The sequence below is a fragment of the Bombyx mori genome, chromosome 23 (assembly GCF_030269925.1).
Source record: "Bombyx mori chromosome 23, ASM3026992v2".
Classification (NCBI taxonomy): domain Eukaryota; kingdom Metazoa; phylum Arthropoda; class Insecta; order Lepidoptera; family Bombycidae; genus Bombyx; species Bombyx mori.
Genome location: NC_085129.1, coordinates 13,697,265 through 13,714,590, shown reverse-complemented (window position 1 = coordinate 13,714,590; position 17,326 = coordinate 13,697,265). Strand labels below are relative to the sequence as shown.

The window sequence follows — 17,326 nt, the reverse complement described above, 5'->3', positions numbered from 1 at the left end:
TTTCGGTAATGCGGATGTGTGTGTTGCAGCTGAACCTAAAATACTGGTATGTAGTGAACAACCGACGTCTGAACCTCGCCAGAGACAAAACTCTGTCGAAGCAGCGGAGGCGGGGTTGAACGTTTAGCGCGCTAAAAATCTTCCCATCACCTACAACAGAATGGTTGCGATCTCTGGATTGATAAATTGATAATTGAATTGAAGTCGTTGTGGTCTAAAGGATAATATGTCCGGTGCATTGGTATGCAGCGATGCATCTTTGTTCGAATCTCGCCGGAAGGTACAAATTTTTCCCCTAAAAACTACCTACTTAACAAATGTTCACGATTAACTTCACGGTGAAGAGACATCGTGTAATAAAAATCAAACCCGCAAAAATCATAATTTGCGTAATTACTGGTGGTAGACGTGTTATGAGTCCGCACGGGTAGGTACAACCACCCTGCCTATTTCTGCCGTGAAGCAGTAATGCGTTTCGGTTTCAAGGGCGGGCCAGTCGTTGTACTGTTAAAAGTGAGACCTTACAACTCATCATAGATAATACACATAAATTAGTTATAGATAAGTAGTAACTCAAGCACTCAACAAAAATGTTTACGGGCGTCGGCCACTAGACGGCTTCGCTTCGATTAGTTTCTCATTGCTCCTGTAGATGGCAGTAAGCTATTACCTATACTACATTTTATTTTTAATGAAGGATTTTGTAAATTTTCAGAAACCACAATATTTTAATGTATGCCGCTACAAAATGTCGATAGCTTCCTTAAAAAAAAGTTGTCTTAAAGTATCGCAGTTTCAGGGCTCTGCAACTCATGTCTCAAGGTGTGTGGCGGCATTTACGTTGTAGATGTCTATGGGCTTCGGTAATCACTTAAGATCAGGTGGGCCGTGAGCTCGTGGAGTATTTTATTGTTTTGATCAGCCTTCATAGGCTTCGAAGAATACTCTTTTATTTATATTATTTATACACTGCGAAGAAAAAAAATGACAAAACATTGAAGCCATATTGTACAAAAGGGGACTTTTTTTGGAAATTTCTGTTTAACTATCTGATTCTTTCGGCCCACGGTCGTCCACTGCTGGACGTCTACTTTCCCCAAATCTTGCCATAACGACAGGGAATTTACAGACATTTTTTAATTTCATTCCAATCACTTTCATAATCAATTTGTGACAAACTAATTCTGATTGATTCAACTTTAATCATTTCACAGTTTTCATATTACAATCCTGAATTGGGTTTATTGAGCAATTACAAATGAAGATTTGGTTTTCAGGATCCATTAAATAGATCAATAAAAAAAGCACGAAACAATAATATAAAGCAATCAATGTATTCGAAATAAATTTAATACAGAATTAATAATAACTCAAAAACTGCTTATTAGTCTATATATAAATAAAAATGAATTTCTGTTCGTTAGTCTCGCTAAAATTCGAGAACGGCTGGACCGATTTGGCTAATTTTGGTCTTGAATTATTTCTGGAAGTCCAGAGAAGGTTTAAAAGGTAGATAAATATGAAAATGCTCGGAATTAAATAGAAATAACAATTTTGTTTTTTCTTTGATGTGTCTCCCGTGTGACGGATTCCTTTTGTTTGTTTTAAGTCTTTTTTATACAATAGTTTAGTCTTTCATTTATCGATTGAGGCACTACGAAGTATGCCGGGTCAGCTAATTGTTAATAAAATTCAAATTTAGAACGGACACGAGATGCACCAGCTTTTTTTTTTTTTTAACGGACCGGTTTATGGCGTACTCCGGGGCCTCTTGAGAGGAAGAAGGGGAGTGGGTGAACGACCTGGTGTCAACCTGGTGAACCCATAGACATCTACAACGTAAATGCTGCCACCTACTTTGAGATATGAGTTCTGAGGTCTCAGTATATGTAGTTACAACGGTTACCCCATCCTTCAAACTGAAACGCATTATTGCTTCACGGTAGAAATAGGCAGTTTCCTGTTTTAGGCGAGCAATTTTCGTGATTGTTCGGAACTTTAATAGTTTTTGTTCAGGATAATAAATACTCTTTGTCTCCTTATTGACGTCGCAACGCCCGACACTGAACAGAGTTCATCCATACTACTGAGGTACCAGGACTGAGGAGGCCAGGTACCCGTTGGCTCTGGAATGAACCTTCCCTCCACGGCGTTTCCTGCGCTCTATGTCATGTTCTTCTTCAAATGAAGTCCTCGGCAGTAGTTAATTAGCGACTTGCCTGTGGTCCTGGCATTACTGTAGCCTATGAGAGACCGTGACAACTCAGATAGTGAGGTAGGCGTATCCGTATTGCCTACAAAGGCAATGAAAAAAGTTCATGAAATATAAAGGGTTTTATTGAAAAACCCTATATCTTTCTTAAGCTTCGCGGACGCTCGAACTTTGACAGCTCATAGCGGCCATCTTGGAAAAGCGATAGCTGTCAAATTTGGCATGAAGACATATTTAGTTGTGACATTTCACCATGGAACATGCTACATGTTTGTCCGGCGGTATTACCGGTCCATAATTCTTCGAAGATGTGCAACAATGTGCAAACAGTGAATGCCGACCGATATCGGAGGACGATAACAAACTTTTTGTGGCTTAGGATATATGGCTTGGATCTCACAAACATGTGTTTCCAACAGGACGGCGCCACTTGCCATACAGCACGAGAAACATTCCATTTATTGGATGAGAAATTCGAAGGTGTGTGAGATTGCATGACTTAACACCGCTCGAGTTGGAGCTACGTGAAATCTCTAGTCAATGCAAACAAACCACAGTCTATGTCCGCCCTGAAGACAAACAGCTCTTCGTGAAATTGGGCCCCTTTAATGTGAAATGAATGTAAAAATTGATCCACCAGGATACACCACCTACAGCGGAGTCGCGACGGCCATTTGGCTGACATTGTATTCCATATAATATAGTGTCATCGAATACGCCTTGAAATGAAAATAACAATGTAGCAATATCACTTAGACTTAGTTTTTGCCAGATTTCTTTAGTTTTAGTAAATGTATTAAAAAAAAATTAAAGATAGCACACTAGAAGCAGCTTATGCCAAGTCTATGATATATGGTAGCGGATTTAGAAAAGGAGGAATATTGTTGTTTGTACTTAAAACGGTCCGCATTTATCTTTACTGGTCATTGTTCGTAAAATATGTGCTTCCCAAGAAATGCTTGAAAGAAAAACTTTATCTTGATTCCACTAAAACTAAATTAAATGTCTCTTTACCCAAACGATTACATGCGTATGTAATGTAATTTGCACTTTTGTGAATTTTAAATTTAAGTATGCTAAGCAAGAAATAAAACGTTGCAATTTGACAGCCGGATATGTCAAAACTAGTTTAGCTCTTCCAGTTCTTCTTCTTCTTCTTTATTTTTGGCTCTGGCACGTTTTGTGCATTAGCCAGCGTCAAGTAATAATGTTTTTATAATTCGCCGTTTTATTTATTTACAGTTTATAAATAATAAAAAACGAAGGAAACTTATCGCAACAAAACATAAATGATTTAGAACGAATTGAATTTACAAAAAAAATCAGAATAATTATATAACAGGGAAAATAAATCAAAATTATAGTTTAATGTTATTATTTAAAATAAACCTACTTAAAATACTATATACAAGGGGATTAAAATCTCGAAGAAGTAAAGAAATATTAGTAGGAAGGGGAACAGAGACAGATACTAAAGAAGTATATAAGGAAGAATGATCATATAAAGAACAAGCAAAGAAAATATGATTCAGGTCACAATAACTCTCGCCACACTCACAGGCGGTACCAGTTACGATACCAAGTTTGTGCAAATGAACTGGAAGGCTGTTATGTCCCAGACGCATACGAATTATAGTAGAAGTGGCGGTTTTACCAAACGACAATTTGGCAAACCATGGCTTCCTGGGAACGGAAGACTGTATAGCATACAAGAAACGACCCTTAATCCGGCCGCTCTCTTCCCAACACATATTCCACGATTTGTGGAGGCATATGCCGGGCAAAGCAGCAAGATCATGGCCAAAATTCTTGTACGGGTATACGTCACCGGTCACAGTAGCACTGTTGGCCAAACTGTCAGCTTTCACATTTCCAGATATGCCACAGTGACTAGGTACCCAACAAAATGATACTAAATAGTTGTGTGATTGGCAGTGCAACAGCTTTCTCTTACATTCAAATATTACATGAAAAAAAGGGTTAAGTTTTAGTGAAAATTTTGCTAAGCTCTGTAATGCACTTAAGGAATCAGTAAATACAACGGTTTTTTTTAGTTTGAAAGACAGCACATATTCAAGAGCTTTTAATAGTCCAAAACATTCACCGGTAAAGACCGATGATTCCGGAGGTAATTTAATTTTCTGAACTATGTTGTACTGTTTGTGATACACTCCAACACCAACACACCCACTGGAGTGTTTAGATGCATCTGTATAAATTTGATGCCAGTTAGGCCATTTACTATTGACATTGCAATTAAAATTTTCATTGGCATTAAAATCAGATTTTTCAATGCCAAGAGAAAAGCAAATCACTGGAGAAAGTAAGAGAGAATCATAAGAAGCGCCAAATAAAGGAAGCACCTGAAAAGAATGAGTTGGGGCTTGTAATTGTTTGAATTTCAGGAAACTTTTTAACAGACAAGGTAAAGGTTTATGTGAAGAGGGTACTTTTTTAGAAAGAAACTCTAGTTTCGAAATGAGGGGATGATTATGGAACTGAACAATTCTAAAAATGAATCTATCGGACAGATATTGACGTCTTAAGTTTAAAGGAGGGTCACAACATTCTATTTGCAGAGCATTAACCGGACTCGATTTCATGGCACCAGAAACAATCCTCAAAGCCCTAGACTGTATGAGATCTAGTTTTCTAAAGCCAGCCACATTACCTGGGTCTAAGAAAAAGGTCCCAAAATCCAGTACACTTCTAATGACAGCATTATACACCAACCTCAGTGTAGCCGGGTGAGCACCCCACCAAACCCCACCGAGACATCTCAGCATGTTCAAGTTTCGCTCACATTTACTAACCACAAATTCGCAGTGTGGTTGACCCGTTAGTTTAGAATCAAGAATAGCTCCTAAGAACTTAACTTGATTCCTAATGGGTAATATATCCCCATCATATGTTATATTAAGTGAGCAAGGAGTACGGGATTTGGTGAAAAGTACAACAGTACTTTTTGAGGGAGACAGATCAAGGCCATTTGCATCCATCCAGATTTTTAGCAAAGATAAAGAGGAGGAAACATATCGTTCAGCAGTACTTACAGACATATCAGAGGCATAAATAACCAAGTCATCGGCATACTGTAATAAACTTGCTGAATCTCCGACTGAACCTTCTAGATCATATGTATAAATATTGTACAATAAAGGACTCAGAACAGACCCCTGTGGCAAACCTCTCCATACCAGCCTACTAGGCTTATAAGGGCCGCCAACATCTAAAATAATTTTCCTCTCCGAAAGAAGATTTACAATGGAATTAGTTAAAAAATAGGGAACCTTTAATTTATCTAATTTACTTTTTAGAATATGTAATAGAACGTTATCATAAGCCGAATTAATATCCAAAAAAGCAGCAACTACTGACTTTTTATCTGAGAAAGCATTACGAATATCCGTAACTAATATGCCTAAATTGTCCCCCACACTTTTACCTTTTCGAAATCCAAACTGAGTTTGGGACAGATATTCGTTATTTTCTATATACCATTCAAGCCGATTTTTAATTAAATGTTCAACAACTTTTGTGATCACCGATGACAAAACTATCGGACGATATGATTTGATATCAGATTGTACCTTAGACGGCTTTAAAAATGGCAATACTATTTGACTTCGCCATGACGGTGGAATGTCACCTGTCAGTAAAATTTTATTTATTAAATTTAAAAAGTAATTTAATCCTTTTTCGCCAAGGTGAGACAAAAAGGAATATGGAATCCCATCTTCCCCTGGAGCACTGTCTTTGACGTGATTTAATACACCTTTTAACTCCACTAACGTAAAAGTTAGATTTAGAGAAGGGGCATCAGAGTTATATTGCTTATAAGACAGGATAGGATCGTTGAGTGGAGCAGAAGGAGGAGCCAAACGATCAAGGAATTGATCTGCTAATTCTATAGGCAGCAACAATGCGTTAGAAGGATTGACAGCTGATCTAAATCTTTTGATATTTCGCCATATGACAGTAGCATGTGTTTCAGGTGATATAGTGCTACAAAATTTCCTCCACCCGTCAAATTTCTTTTTTTTAAATAGTTTTCTAACCTCTTTCATTATAGTCATTAATGCCTCGTAGTTTTTCATAGACATATTATTGCGATAATTACGCTCTGCTGCCTTGCGTTTCTGTATAGCATTGGTACATTCTTCATCCCACCACGGTGGAGATGACAACTTATTACTACGCGGCTTTTTCTTTGGAAAAACATTATCAGCCGATTCTAACAAAATAGCTTTGAAATAATTATTATCTATGACATTAACTTCTGAGCAATTATTAATTTTCTCTTCTATTAATAACGTGTATTGACTCCATTTAGAGTCTATGATTTTGTGTTTGAGGCGAGAGTTTTGAATACACATTGTATCCTTTTTTTTACAGGGAAATGAAATGATTATGGGATAGTGATCACTATTATAAGTGGAACACAAAGTAGACCAAGATAGAGAAGATGCTAACTGGGGAGTACAAATGGACAGGTCAATGGCACTAATTACTTCACCAGGCTTTGTGAGGCGAGTAGGAGAACCCGAGTTTAAAATGCACAGGCTATACATGTCTAAGATATCTAATAATTCATAACCATAACTATTAGATACTGAACTACCCCAAGATGTGTGATGAGAGTTGAAATCACCCAGAATCATGAAAGGCCGAGGAAGAACTGAAATTAAGTTTTTAATTTCATTGAAGATTTGCAAGGAGGGATGAGGGACATAGATAGAGACAAAACAGATACCATCAACAATAGCTGCAATGACAGAAAAGCAGTTACTATGTGAAGGGAGAGGGAAGGAAGAAAAGGTGCTAGAGTTTCTGATGAGTAGGCATACACCACCATATCCATCAGCCCTGTCTTCTCTTAAGCACGAATAACCAGGGATTTTGAATACAAAATCTGGCTTTAGCCAGGTTTCAGATAGAGAAAATATAAAAGGATTAAAAGTATTTATAATATGTATAATTTCATGCTTTTTGTTTATAATACTGCGGCAATTCCATTGAACTAACTTGTCCATGTTGGCCATTATTAATATTAGTATAAGTACGAATTAAATTAGCAGCGTGGGACGGTATAGATAAATTGGGTTCAGAAAGTAATTTGATCAATATAGTAATTAACTCTGCTATTGTCTGTTGTGAATTTGCATTAGACGAGGATGGTAATGCACATCCATTAGAAGGCTCTGGCATATTGTAGTCCCTTACAAGAGACTCATGTGCTACATGATCAAAACCTTTACTGTGTTGAGGAGGAGTTCTGGGTTTAGTGAAGACTGTTTTTTTATAAGATATTGTACGTGAGGATGGTGAACCAGGCAATACTGTATTTCCACCAGGAACAGATTTAGTTGGGAGAGAGGATACAATATCAGCAAATGATTTAGAAATGGGGGGATGTAATTTTGACGCTTCAATATAGGATAAGCTATTCTCTGCCATTGTTACTTTAATATCTGTTTGTCTCATGTACTCTGGACACTTTTTGCTCGAAGCAAAGTGCAGCCCAGAACATAAGCAGCAAGATACACAGTCTTCCTCCACATTACAAGTATCTCCAGTGTGGCCCTGACCACACTTGAAGCACCTGGGCTTTGACCTACATTGGACCTTGGTGTGCCCAAAGCGGCAACAATTAAAGCACTGGATGGTTGGGTATATATACAATTTAACAGGCATAGAATTATAACACATAAATACACGTTTGGGCAAAACTTGTCCATCAAATGTAAACACGACTGTTTGCGAAGGTTTCCATGTGGGTGTGTTGTTTATCATGACTTTATAGTTTAGTCTTCTAATTTTCAGAATTTCCCCACACCCAATGGGTACATTAGTGTTCTGCATAATATCTTCAGGGGACCACTCAGTTGGGACTCCCCTAACTAAACCCATCCTCGTAATGTTAAAAGTTGGGATAAAAGCCTTCATGTTGTTTGTAGCTAAGCAGTTTGAAGTGACAAAGCTGTTAGCGTCTGTATAATTATTAAAAGAAAGTGTCATTTTATTTCGGCCAATACGTTTCAAACTTCCATTAACAATATTTTTGAAAAAATTTTTTTTTAAAAATCTGCCAAACACAACTGGGTGTAATGTTGTACCATCATCATCAGCAGACTGTATTTTCTGCACGTGTACCACAAACGGGCCGTGGTCATTGGCATCATAACTAGCCCTACCAATTTGTGTGGAGGCTTTATGAGACATATCAGTGGGAGGAACGGGCTTTGAAGATGTATCAGTGCAAGGACCAGGTGCAGGCAAATCAATAGTGCTCTCAGTAAATTCGTCTTTGCATTGACAGTCCGATTGTTTAAATGTTTCTGTATTATTTTTTCTTTTCCTTTTGTTACAATTTTTACAAATTTTGTGGAGCTGGTTACGCTTCAGCTTCCTTTTAGACACCAAAGAGCAGTCAGAATCCATTCCGGATTCGTTGGAGATTGTGACAAATGCAACCGCGGGGGGCGCTGTGCCCCCCGGGTCCGGAGGCTCGTTCATATAAATATAAAAAACTTACCCCAACTCGAAGAAAAAAAGAATAAAATACAAAAAAATTTAAATAATAATAAAAATTACAAATATATACAAGTTTTAACTATTCTGATCACTTAATAGATTAAAAAAAAATATTTTTCAACAAATTCAAACAAAAACCGCGCCCGCCAAATTCAAAGGTTTCCCGCGTTTTTTCGCTCTTCCAGTTTCTAGAATGATACGGAAAATTCGAAATGTTACCACAGTTAGTATTTTGCGTAAAATATTTCAATTTTCGTAAAGCGTATGAAGAAAAGAAACACACTTTAAACATGAATTCTATACAGTTTTTACTATTACAATATGAAATCATAGAAATAAAACGAAATAATTAAGAGAAGGTTTTAACTGTTAACGGGTTCAAAACAAGTGCCGGTGCATACAAGTAAATAGCATCTGTTGGATTTTATTTGTCATTCATTGTCAAGCATTATTTTAATAATTTTTTTAACTCATCAATCCATCGAGCATGTGGTCTCACTGAAACTTTGACTTTAGAAACTGAATACTGTCATCCATAGATACCGACATTGAATATTATATTTTCTTTAAGTTGCATTCTAGGTTCCTGTTCTATTTTTTAAATAATTTATAATCAACAAATCAACAACAGCCGAGCTTTGTTGGCAGGTTTTTATATAAAGATTTGATTTTTCCTGTTTTTTTTTAAAATCAAACAAGAAGTTTTTGAGTGTATTCGAAATTATTTGGGAATTTAGATTTATTTACATGGCAGCATTATCTACAGTTTAACGTCAGTTCAGTTCAGTCAGTCTGTATTATTTAATTCAGGTACGGCACGTTTTGAAGGCTGCGAGATTTTTCTCGAAAACAGCAATATTTCGCTACAGTAAGATTTGTGGTCTTTTGAAAGCGTGATTACTTGATGTGCGTTTTGATGATATTTGCAAGTTACAATCATCTACAACAGTAGTTTTATTCACGTTTCAAGTTGAACTTGAAATTTGCGTAAGGTGTCCTTATTTCTGTTCTAATAGTCGAACGCAGCTTAGTAAACCATGGCCAAGTGGGGCGAAGGTGACCCACGATGGATTGTGGAAGAGCGCCCGGACGCAACAAATGTGAACAACTGGCATTGGACGGAGAAAAACGCCGGCCCGTGGTCGAAAGATCGATTGAAAGAACTTTTCAGTGATTTGAAAATAGCTCAAAACGGCATTGTCTGTAGTATTACTGAAGTAGAAAAAGTCGACGGCGAAGCATCAGCGAACAATAGAAAAGGAAAATTAATATTTTTCTATGAATGGGACATAAAGTTGAAATGGGAAGGTGTGTTGGCTGGAGGTAGTGAAAAAATCAAGGGAGAGATTCACATCCCGAACTTATCCGAAGAAAATGACGTCAGTGAAGTGGACGTAAGTGTTCTATATGAAAATATTCAACAGCTTTTTCAAACAGATATTATATTTAATTTATGAAAGTCCAAACAGACAAAGATACAAGTGAGGTTATGTCACTTTTTAAAATAATTTCAAATTAAAACCCCAAAGTTCGTTGTAAATGACATTGGTAAATTCTATTCATTTTCAAATTTATTATTTGTGGTTCTATCAAATCAGCATGGTTAATGCGGTTTGATTATTTTAAATGTTTTTCATGAAGTTCAGCTTCAAGGTACATTATTAGATACTAACTACTGAAAATAAAAGCAGTATGCACGGGCATCTTTTACATCTAGAAACTGAGTGGGATACCTCAAGTCCAGTAGTTGTCCTCTTGAATATCATATTTTGATTATAAATCTGTCACTGGACATCATCATTACTGGTGGTAAGACCTATTGTGAGTCCCCGCGGATAGGTACCACCACCCTGCCTATTTCTGCCGTGAAGCAGTAATGCGTTTCGGTTTGAAAGGTGGGGCAGCTGTTGTATCTATACTGAGACCTTATATCTCAAGGTGGTTGGTGCATTTACGTTGTAGTTACCTAAGGGTTCCAGTAACCACTTAACACCAGATGGGCTGTGAGCTCGTCCACCAATCTAAGCAATAAAAAAAAGGTCTTCACCAAAATTATAAAGTATCAAAGGATAGATTTCGTCTAACGCATTTTAGCTAGAAATTTTAATGTACAAACCATTCTTTCAGATGACAGTTACAATTAAAAGTAACGGAGATGAAGCCCAGAGAGTGAAAGCATTTATGCATCATGTAGGGCGGGAAGAGATCCGAAAACAACTCCAAGAGTATATTCGAAGTCTAAAAGAAGAGTTCTCAAAAGGCCTCATTCTGCCAAAGAAAGGCGAATCTTCCGTCAAACCTGACAATGTATCAACAATCACAAGTGGATTTAATAAAAAAATCAATATGAACCCAATAATCTCACCACAGACTAATAAAGTTGGCTGTAAACTGGATACAAAGACAATTGAACTATCAGAGAAATTTCAATGTCGAGGACAAGAATTTTATGATGCTATGACTAGAATAGAGATGGTGACTGCCTTCACTCAGGTTTGTTTGTGAAATATGCTAGTTTTTATGATAAATTGACACAAAATTTAGAAAATCATTAACATAAGTTGACATCATAACCATACCAAACTTACTCATGTTTATTGGTGTACAGTGTAATATAACACTGTTATTAATTTATAATATAACAAAATATTCTTCCAAAATTACCAGCCTAAATTAAAATTTAGTGTGTATGAGTTGTCTATTATCAAAGGTGGCAATCTGTGCATTTGGACAAAAAAATGTTATTGATATGTCAATACAGATTGATTTGAATATAATCGTCTCCTTCAAAGAATACGGTTCAAAATCTGCATTAAATAAAGGATAATACTTAACCTGTTATTTATCAAAGATGTCGTTCAGAAGAGTTTTGTGACTGCCAATGGAATACAAAGTCAATAATTAGTTTTTCTGATTTACCAATAATTGTCCAAAAGTCACATTGCCGGCTTTGATAATAGTCGTCTCATATATGAAACTGTTAAACAAAAATGTAAATTTTCTTTGATAAATTATTAAGAAAGCTATCCTAAATTTTCAGGGTCATGTAAAGCTAGATCCCGAGAAAGGTGGAAAATTTGCCTTATTTGGTGGTAATGTTACTGGAGAATTTAAAGAACTCGTCCCAGGAAAGAGAATCGTTCAATATTGGAGATATAAGCAATGGCCTGAACAACACTACTCAGAAGTGACATTTAATATTGAAGAGAAGGTAATATTTAATTCTATTATTGAATAACACTGCCAATGCTAATGCAACACTAAACTTGAAACATGATGTTGAAAATCTCAATTAAAATGTAAAGTGGCTGCCCAACTAATTCAACAGGCATATAATTGCTTTGCAACAGAGGATGCTAGTTCCGTGGTGCAATGTCATATCATTCTTTCAGTGCTATGACATGATGATCCTCAAATGAGATAAATAGAGTACTTTAACCTGATTGTGCTGGTACTATCGTTGTGTTCAAATCACCACTCACAGTCACTTAGTTAATATTTATTATTCTTTTGTCAGGATGACCACACTCTAGTCCGACTCAAACAAGACCTTGTGCCTGTCGCTGAGGTTGAGAAGACCCGTGACAACTGGCAACGATACTACTTTGACAGTATTAAGCGTGCTTTCGGATTTGGAGCGTTCCTGTGATCCATGCACACTCGTAGGGAAATTAGGTAAGTTTTAATTTTAATAACAGGTAATTGTTCAAATTTCATGGATGCATAAATTGAACTTTCGAATATGATTTACTATGAATATAAACTGAGATACTAGCCTTTGGAAAAGAAAAAAGGGATAAAACTTGTCTAAAATAAATAAGTTAGTTTTTTTATTGATTAATTGGGTGGATGATCTTATGGCCTACCTGTGTTAAGTGGTTATTGGAGCCTATAGAGATCTAGAACACAAATACTGTCACCCACCCACCTTTGGACATGAGTTCTAACTGTTTGAAGGTCAGTTTTTACAGTACAACTGTTGCCCTACCCTTCAAACAGAAACATATTACTGCTTCATGAAATAGGCAGAGTGCGACCTACCTGTGTGAACTTACAAGATCATGAACATTTATTAAATTCATATTTCACTAAATAAATTGTTATTTGCCTATGGGATTCAAACATTGGCACAGTCACATCGTTCACTACAAATGTACCAGATGTCTTTTCCTTTAGGCCACAATGACTAAGTATTTTCAATGATGTCTCACTGGAACTTTTTTGATCATAATTAAAATTAGGTAGTTAACTCATCTCATGTCTATTGAATTGTCAAGATCAACTGAGCCTATAGCAATGAAATTAAACATGCGTATTGATGAAGTAGTTATTATTTATTAATAACTAAGTTCTAATTAAACGCATGAAATTAAAATCTTTACCTTTTCATATCTGGCATGGTTAGATTTTTATGGGTCCCAAAAGTATGCAGAACACAATGGTCCAGTGTCGAAAATATGTATTTGAAAAAATTTAATGCTTTATGTATATTGATTTTCAGATTTAATTTTAATGAAAACTCAAACAATGCTGCTTCGGAACATGGATATTTCACTTCAATTGCAATGTGCCGGTTTTTATTTTGCACTTTCTGTGACGCGTCTGTGATTTTATAAGGAATATCTGTGTATCATGGACATTGTGAATTTCAAACTAGCAATATGGACACGAATACGATTTGTTTTTAGTACACTGTAATTGTAGATTTGAAATTTAATGAATGGTAATATAGTGGAAGAAAGCTTCTCAGGATTTTTTTATGTAAGTCTTCATAGATATATGCAAGTGCTTAAGCTAAGTGTCTTTTAAAGTCATGCCTTTGTCATGTACAAAAAAAAACCATAAAACATCTAAAACTATTGCTTGTTGTATTACTAATACATGAATAAATATAGGTTGTAATAAATTAGTAAATTAGTAAAAAGAAGAATTCTATGCGAGCAATAGACCACTAAAAAGTTGATAATGTATTGATGAAGTTGTAATGAATTTGTAATACAAATTTCTAAAAAAAAAATCTATGTAAACGGTAAAATTCTAAAGAAACGAGCAATAAAAAGTTATTATTGAAATATATAATCGTTTAATGGTAATGCATTGAAGCGATGCAGAGAAATATGTATATTGAATTTGTATTTATGGTACAGTTTTGAAGTGTCATATGTTGTGTGGCCGTTGGTGACTCGTCTTTTTATCCAATCATAGTTATTCGATAATACAGCAAAATGGCGGGTATATTACCGAGACTTACATGTACTATTTGAGAGAACATGTACCGATTTATGTACTATTTTTCCCACAGTTGTGCACTTATATATATAATGTCAAAATCGATGGCTACAAATATGGCGGGGAATAACTTCCATAATATATATATAAAAAAAAAGATTTTTGGAAAACTACGAGATAATAGGCAGTTAATCTATAAAAAAATTATTAAAAACAAATAATCGAACGTATAATATTTGAGAGTTATTATAAAACATTTATTGCTGTCACCAGCTCGAAGGCAATTACGTCATAATTAATTCTAAAGTTCATGGAAGAAAAGAAGAGCATGTATACTTACTTTGTTATTGTAAACTACAAACGTGTGTTCATAAGTGCTCACGTTTGATAGAAATGTTAATGGAGATAGTAAATAGTTTTAAAACTTTCCAAATTTATCGTACGTCACTGTATTAACGCAACGCAAATATTTTTATCTCTGAAATAATAGACAAAAGAAAATTATGGTTTAAGAGATTCACATTTCTCGCGTGTGTTTTCGTCTAACGCTAATGACGTCAAAATTAACATTTATATTGAACATTGTAACTATACTGAGACCTTAGAACTCATATCTCAAGTTGGATTGCGGCAATTACGTTGTAGATGTCTATGGGCTCCGATAACCACTTAACACCGGGTGGGCTGTGAGCTCGTCCACCCATCTATGCAATAAAATGAAACAAGTGTTGTGATGTCATTTAAGTTAGACAGCAGCTTGCAGTAATTATTATTCAATCGATTATTGGGTTAATCAATAATATATCTTTAAACAATACGTCTGAATTAAAAGATACCGTTAATTGTATGTATTTATTCCAAAATGATTCTCATATTGTCGTCTCATAGGTACCACCCAATTCAAATTAGCACAGTCTTTAGAGAGAGAAAATAATTCAATATGTTTTAAGTGTTTGTAACATTTATGTGATGCTTCCATAAATTCCTTAAACAATATGTTATATTAGTTTTCCGTATTTTAAGTATTAGAAACGTCGGAAATAATATAATGACAATAAAAACACATGATTTCTTAGCTATAATAGATATGTTAGCTGTTTTTGGACGCATCACATGTAATTGACAAAATTCTTAGAAAATTAACATTTTTTTTGTCTGCTATTAAGAAAAATACATATTGCGAGGTATTTAATGTTTTAGTCATTCACGTGTTTCATATTCTGTTTAAAAGGTTCCACATACAGGGTTTTGGAACACGGTAGGCAGCGGCTTGGCTCTGCCCCTGGCATTGCTGAAGTCCATGGGCGACGGTAACCACTAACCATCAGGTGAGCTGTATGCTCGTGTGCCTACACGGCCAATATAACAAAAAAACAAATGTCGAAAATGAAAAGCTCATGGTAATACATAATTTTATATATTATATTATATTGTATGATCAATAAAAATCAGCTGAAGCTAGAGGACAATGACCTCGAGTTAACGCGGTCGCATCTATCAGCTGCTTTTGTGATTTATTACTACCTTGTTCGCACCCTGTATACACAGTTTTTTTTTTTGGTTAATTATTTACATGTTATAATGTACTGTGACAACTGGGTATAAGATTAAAAGTGTTTTGATTCAATTGAACAAAAAAAAATGTTGCATTATTTTCAACTCAACATAAAAATGGTTTAGTAAATTCCCAATACACATTGTCCATTTTTATATCATTGTAGTACCAAATTATTTATTATAATAATATATGCTCTGCAATTGAATTCTTTTTGTTAATAGAAAAAGAATTCAATTGGGAGTCTGAAAATAAATAATTTTACAGATTAATAATTGTCACTATAAAATAGTATAGATACATAAAACTCTGCTCACTTAACATCACTCTCATATTAGACAAATATATTGAATCAAAATTCTTTTCGATTTTTAAATGACACTTTACGGTGTTGCTGTATTTCGCACTCGCTTTCTTCTATAGGTAGCCAATTTATTTATGGAATCTTCTTTAATAAATTGTGTTAGGTAATAAAATGTGACGTTTTATTTCTTTGTCCATAATTATTGTTAATAATTAGTAAATGCTAATAACATAGATATAACTATACTCATTCGACTGTTTTGGTTCAGAGAACTTTAGAAATTTAGATTTGTTTAATTTTTAATTGTTATTAAAGGTAATCCAGCGTACAGCCAATTTGATGGTGAGTGGTCACTATCATTCATGAATGTCAGAAATGCTAGGAGTATAGTCTGTAACATATCGATAGTCTACTGGTGAAGAATTTTGACGTAACTGAGCACAATGATTAAGAGTCTCAAATAGATCTTCTAACTAATTCGATAATTGATCAATTCGACGATGCAGTAATAGTATCACTGATTGCTGCTCCTACGTTATGGATTCGATACAAATATCGGGCAAACTTTCGTGTGGTGAACAGATTTGTTTGCTCTTGGTATCAATCTCTGGTTCCTATAGTACCTACAGGTAATTCTTCTTTTGGGGTCGGATGTTTATAATGACAATAATGATTACCTTTATGATAATAATGATTATAAGTAATGTTATTTTGCCTTGATAATGTGGTTATAGTCCGCTCACAGCCATAAACAATAAATAGCTTAAGCACGAGAACAAATTATACATATGGTATACAATGGTAGGTAGCGGCTTAGCTCTGCCTCTGGCATTGCTTAAGTCCATGGGCGACAGTAACCACCACCATCAGGTGGGCCGTATTCTCGTCTGCCTACAAAGGCAATAAAAAAACATAAAAAAAAAATTGCTTGCGTTCGATAAGAACATGCGGGGCATCTTATCCTTTAGGCCACGGAGATTGACCTACTATTATTAAATAATTGAGAAATGCCAATACGAGTGTTAATTAATACTCATTCCAACTACCTACTTTATAATGCGTGAGGAGTCGCTGAATTCTCGCCGAGTTTTCTTAGCAGGTTGTGGATACATTTGCGAACCAGGGCCCTTGAGTTGTTAGTTCGTAGGCGCTCAGGCAGATGTTACCAAATCCCACTCCTCCTGGCTGAGTCCATACTAACCTATATGTCTTGGTGAAGCTGGTAGGACATCGAGGCGACCCGTGATCGCTCCTCACCAAAAAATCTGTGGTTAGGAGGACTTCGTTAAATGACTATTTAATTGTCTATATGGTTTATTCAGAACATGATTCACAACTGTATATTGGTTCGCAACGGTGTATTCACAACTTGCATGATATGTCATGCAAGCAAACCTAAAATATGTCCTTAGTTCTGAGCAAACCCTAATTATATTTATAGGAGGTAATCTTCTTTGTTGCATACTTCATTACTGAAGGTTGTGTCCTCGAA

The 17,326-nt window shown here is 35.5% G+C and overlaps 1 protein-coding gene across 1 annotated transcript; it reads left to right on the top strand.

The window, feature by feature from the left end:
* Window positions 1–9,783: 9,783 nt before the first annotated feature.
* Window positions 9,784–13,534, top strand: Ahsa1 (activator of 90 kDa heat shock protein ATPase homolog 1). Its single transcript, NM_001043444.1, is given in 5 exon segments — window positions 9,784–10,140; window positions 10,874–11,239; window positions 11,787–11,957; window positions 12,264–12,421; window positions 13,248–13,534. Coding segments are annotated over 4 exon segments (1,026 nt in total). The 3' UTR covers window positions 12,396–12,421; window positions 13,248–13,534.
* Window positions 13,535–17,326: the final 3,792 nt, after the last annotated feature.